Source organism: Coffea eugenioides, chromosome 10, assembly GCF_003713205.1.
Source record: "Coffea eugenioides isolate CCC68of chromosome 10, Ceug_1.0, whole genome shotgun sequence".
Lineage (NCBI taxonomy): Eukaryota > Viridiplantae > Streptophyta > Magnoliopsida > Gentianales > Rubiaceae > Coffea > Coffea eugenioides.
Window position 1 is genome coordinate 19,525,391 of NC_040044.1, and position 5,902 is coordinate 19,531,292.

Below are 5,902 nucleotides of genomic sequence, written 5' to 3' on the forward strand. Positions count from 1 at the left end.
TATTAGCTCATGAGAACACTTGGACTATTGGGTGTGTAAGGTGATATTTAATATCCCAAAAGCACCCATAGTTCAAAACCGAAGTTCACTATTGGCTCTGGTATTAGAAATTACTATAACATAAAATATAGGTTCAAGGCATAACTACCTATATTATGCATATTAGTCCTTTCTTGCCATATAATATTATACTATTTTATTAAAATAAGTGGGGGATTATTGGAGTATTTTAATAAAATAGTTAAATTCTCAATTAAAGGTGTAAGTTACAAGGAGAATAAATTGGTGAATGTTTTTGAAATGTATTGGTCTTTGAATGTTTTTAACTAAAGACTTATTATAAGAAATTATGGCTTTTCAATTAACATAAGTTTTTTGTAACCTACAATACAAATTTCAATGTGTTTTGAATGACCAATAATTTCAGCATTTATTTGGTGTCTTATTAGTAGTGTAGGTTATGTTTGTCTAATTTTTCTTCACCTATAAATATGCATAGTTGAGATGGAAATATACTACTACTACAACTTATGTCTTGTGAGTTTAAGTTCACTATTTTTGATCTCATAGTTGGGCAAGAAAAAAGGTGTTTGTAGAGTTATAGTCTCCTAATAGTGCAGTTTAGAGAGAGTGCTAGCAAGTGTGGTTGGGTTATTATATCCTGGAGGTGACAAGTCGGAAATTCTGCTACACCGGAGTTGATTCTTCCGTAGAGGTTTGAATCACCTTAAAGAAAATGAGATATCCGTGCCTTAACCCTCCACATTTGTGCATTAATATATTATTATTTTAACTATCTTATTATAGTTAATTTTTTTTATCAAAACATTGCAAGAAAGAAACAAAGAAAAAACAAGAAAGAGTTGCAGGGAAAAAATGGCAGGAATCATTCACAAGATTGAGAAGACCTTGGGCATGGGAGGCCACAAGGATGATCATGAAAAGCATAAGGAGGGTGAGAAACACCACCATGGAGAGGAGCACAAGAAGGAAGGCCATAGTGGTGAACACAAGGAAGGAGTGATTGACAAGATCAAGGACAAGATCCATGGTGAGGGAGGAGAACACCATGAACATAAGGATGAGAAGAAGAAGAAAAAGGAGAAGAAGAAGCATGAGCATGAGCATGGCCATGAACATGGTCATAGTAGCAGCAGTGATAGCGATAGTGATTGAGATGTATGTGTGAATACATACATATATGATCATGTATATGTATACATACATATACATAATCTGAAAAAATCTATCTTAGATTGTCTTTTAAAATAAGATATCATGTGGTAGTATGGTCGGTTCTGTGCTTTGTGACTTCTGGTTTGATGAAATAATTTTAATGTTAGTATTGTTATGAAAAAAAATTATTATTATAGTTTTATTTTTTTTTGGCTAACCCCGATCACGGGGAGGGACGCCACCCCCGATTAATATATAAATGAACTGAAAGGAACACCAAACGGTCCCTACACATCTATGTGATCCTAAACAATCTTTCTAACAGAAGGGAGCCCGCACCTATCTAGGCGTAAGGCTCCTCTAGCCGCCGGAGGTAACTCAGACGCTACCGTGTAAATAACCTCTCCCCCCTGAGCACACCCAACATTCGATAAGACATCAGCAACTTGATTCGCCTGACGAAAATAGTGTCCCACCCGAGAGATGTGCTCCTTAAACGCAAGCAACTGCTGTATCTCCTGGAAAACACTCCACGGGCAACTAGCCTTACCAAGCAGAATGTGGACTAACACGAGTGAATCTAATTCAATCTCCAAATTCCGGAGCCCCCGTTGAATGCACACCTTCACCCCAAAAAGCAGAGCACGAACTTCAGCCTGAACACTCGTAGCTTGACCAAGATGGCAAGAAAATGCTAAGATTAATCTACCCCCACTATCCCGAAGGACCCCTCCTCCCCCACTAACACCTGGGTTACCCTTGGAGCACCCATCGATATTGAGTTTGAGACCCTCACGTGAAGGCCGCGACCACTGCACTAGCGAGTATGACATCCGTGGAGCCCACCGGGAAATAGCTGCATAGAAATGCACCCAAGCCACCGGGAGGGATCTACGTTGCTTGAAGTGTAGAGCAAACAGCTCCAGGAGATCAGCCATGACCAAATTGCACAACCTGTCGAACCCTACATCAATCCCCTCATACCTCATGGCGTTCCTATATTTCCACAGGTGCCAGCAAATCAGAAGCGGAAGAATATGATGAACAAAGGATAGGTACCGATTACCCCTGTTCCCATACCACCAGGCTGCCAGACAGACACGAAACAATGAACCGGTCCAAGATATGCCCACTGGGTCCCCGAAGAAATGCCATACTCGTGACGCCATATCCCCCTCAACAAACACATGATCGATGGACTCGATATCCGGCCATGAACAGCACCCACACCTGGAAGGCCCGTGAAACCCGAACTTCCACAGGCCGCAATCCACAGGTAACCGACCACGTAGAAGTCGTAATAAGAAGAAGGAGATTTTCAAAGGCAGCACTGGGTGCCACAATCTGCGATACATGAAGGAGCTATTGGCATGCCGACGCACTAATTGAAATGCAGTCCGGAGGGTGAACCGCCCCGACTGGGACAGTCTCCATACCATCAAGTCAGGCAGATGCCCAACCAGGGGAGCAACCCTCGCAACCTCTCTGACTGCCCCATGCGGCACCCATTGTTGCAGGAGCTGAACGTTCCAAGACCCATTCGTTACAAAATCAGCAACCCTGTGATCCGACACACTATCCAGCCATGATGACAGCAAACTTGTCCCAAGCCAATTGTCAAACCAGAAGTTCGAGCTACCAGAGCGACCAATCCATCCAATGTGGCTCTCCACAAGCTGACGGATTGCCAACATCCTCCTCCATACCTGCGACCCCCCACAACGATATACCAGATTAGGATGCACTTGCGCGCAATACTTAGCCTCCATGAAGGTCGCCCACAGAGAAGACAAGGACCGGAAGCTCCACCACAGCTTGACGGAAAATGCATCATGAATATCCTCTAGATGGCGGAATCCCATGCCCCCTTCTTCACCTAGCACACATAGGTCCTTCCACCCGATCCAATGCAACTTATGCCCCCACGCGGACTCGCCCCATAGGAAGTTGGAGAACCTCCCTTCGATCTCTTTGAATACCGATTTCGGAGGCGAAGCAGTCATCAAAAGATGGACCGGAAGCGTGGAGAGGACATGTTTCAATAGCACGATCCTCCCCCCCACAGACAGGAGCCGGTTTTTCCAGGAGTCAACCTTACACATCACAGCAAGGCATAGCCCAGCAACAAACTCCTTTTTCTGCCGCCCATAATATAGAGGATACCCTAAATACCTGATGGGAAATGACCTAGCCTTGAAGCCCGTGACTTGCTGGATCAAATTCCTCCTCGGCCTTCCTAACTTGTCGTGAACCAAAAAACAACTCTTTGTTTTATTGATCAGCTGGCCAGATGATGCCTCATACTCCTCTAATACCTTCAATACTAGCTGGAGAGAGGAGGCCGTCGCACTAGAGAATATAAGAACATCATCAGCATACCCCAAATGCGTAATAGTTGGGCACTCTTTTGGGACCAAAAAACCTTGAAACCCCCGACAAGACACAAGCTGGTTAAGAGACCGAGATAACACTTCCGCCCCGATGATAAACAGAGCAGGCGACAACGGGTCACCCTGGCGAAGCCCTCGAGCCGACTTAAAAAACCCACAGAGTGATCCATTTATAACAACAGAGAACCAGACATTGGAAATAATCCGCCAGATCATATCAATCCAGCGCTCCCCAAAACCAAATGCACGCAATACCTTTATCAAGAAAGGCCACGTCACCCTATCATAAGTTTTTGTCATGTCAAGCTTGAACACGACATTTTCCCCACGCGCTTTCCTCTTGATGCCTGCTATGACCTCCTGAGCTAGTAAGTAATTGTCCGAAATGGACCGTTCTCGAACAAAACCGCTCTGATTCGGCGAGATAATCTTAGGCAAGAGAGGAGCTAGCCGGCGGGCCAGAATCTTTGAGAAGATCTTGTTCACAAAATTGCAGAGGCTGATAGGACGAAACTGTGAGAACTCCTGAGGCTTCTGTACCTTGGGCAATAAAACAATAGAGGTAGCAGTGACCTGCCTCGGCAGTTCAGCACCGCAAAAGAAACTCTGGACCGCGTTATACACATCACCTCCAACTATCTCCCAGGTGGCGGAGAAGAACCTCCTGGTGAACCCGTCCGGCCCGGCAGCACTGCTCCCATCCATGTCATATATCGTCTGTCGCACTTCCCCCAGGGATAGGACCTCCTCCAAGCGCTCATTGTCCTCCAACGATATCAGCCTCGGGATGACATCAGGCACGTCCTTCATACCTGGGGCATCCTTCAAAGAGAATAAAGAGGAGAAATATCGCACTGCCTCCTCTCCAATAAGCGGATCCTCCGTGACCCATTCCCCACTCGATTTCCGTACTCAATGAATCACCGATTGCATATGCCGTTGCTTGACCACCGAGTGGAAAAACTTAGTGTTTCAATCCCGAAAGGCCAGCCATTTGACCCGAGCTCTTTGCTTCCACAGTGACTCCTCCAAGGCAAGTGCTCGGTTCAACGATGCCCGGGCCACCTGCAGCTCCTCATGTCCCACTGCGAACCCCCTGCCTCCAACCCTCTCTCCAACCTTCCAACCTCTTCTTCAGCCTTTGCTACATTGTCGGAGAAATTTCCCACATGATCCTTGTTCCAGCGTTGAAGATGGCGCTTTAGCCTCTGTAACTTTGAGCAGAGCACATGCATTGGGGGCCCATCGCACTCTTGCTGCTATGACTCTCTCACCACCCCCAAAAGTCCTCACGATCCGTCCAAGCATTAATGAACCGAAAAGGACGGGGTTTACCATCCAACCTCGTGGCAGTAGATATCAACAGAGGCGCATGATCGGAGGGATGGCGCTCCAAATGAGTAACACCAACTGACAAACCCGCATCAAAACACTCCACATTCAGCAGTAGTCGGTCCAAACGCTTCCAAATCCTAGCTAGTCCGCGACGATTGTTACACCAGGTAAAATAAGATCCTAAGAAACCGACATCCACCATCCCCGCGGAACTCATGAAGTCCACCAAATCCGCCGCCTCCGCAATTGTGAAAGGCCACCCCCCTTCTTTTCCTCCTCACTAACAATAGCATTGAAATCACCACACACCAACCAGCGACCTTGCGATGGTTTGCAATGGAGCAACCCTGCCCAAAGTGATCTCCTTTCCTCCCTAGTAGAAGCAGCATGAACCGCAGAGAAGGAGATCGAGCTTACCAAGCCGGATGTTGTACTGACAAGGATAAAAATTGAGTACCCTCACCCAAAATGGAGCAACTAAAAGGAGAGTTATAGAAAACCCACAACAAAAACTCAGAATTTTTTTTTTTTTTTTTTTTTTGACAAAAGGGGGAAACCCCCGATATTTTATTAATAACAACGGATAAACTCAAGAAGGTGGAAAAATTCCCAACCTTCAATACATGCCGGATAACTAGGAGCTATACCTACACAGGAAACCTGCGAATGTATGGAAAACCTATCGCATCCAAATTAATCAGCGACCGAACTCTACTTGGAAGCTGCTGAACAGATTGAAAAGTAACATATGGACCCTCCCGAGATAACGCTGCTAAGCTGTCTGCCACGGCATTCGCCTCACGATGAATATGTGTAATAGACCCCTTCACCTTGCCCAGTAACAAGCGAAGCTGACTTAAGACACTACACAACGGCCACTTACCAACCGATCGATTCTGGACCAACCTTACCAACACTAAAGAATCCACCTCTACCAAAATATCTGACAACCCTGCCCCCATACACCACTGCAGCCCAGAACACAATGCTAATCCCTCCGC

At 45.9% G+C, this 5,902-nt stretch overlaps 1 protein-coding gene across 1 annotated transcript; it reads left to right on the forward strand.

Moving 5' to 3' along the window:
- Window positions 1-853: 853 nt before the first annotated feature.
- Window positions 854-1,342, forward strand: LOC113749965 (protein SRC1-like). The gene has a single exon (XM_027293859.1). It carries the CDS (start codon window positions 877-879, stop codon window positions 1,174-1,176), a length of 300 nt encoding a protein of 99 aa, XP_027149660.1. The 5' UTR covers window positions 854-876; the 3' UTR covers window positions 1,177-1,342.
- Window positions 1,343-5,902: the final 4,560 nt, after the last annotated feature.

Coding starts and splice junctions, on each gene's coding strand:
- LOC113749965 (XM_027293859.1), top strand. CDS start 877: ATGGCAGGAATCATTCACAAGATTGAGAAGACCTTGGGCATGGGAGGC.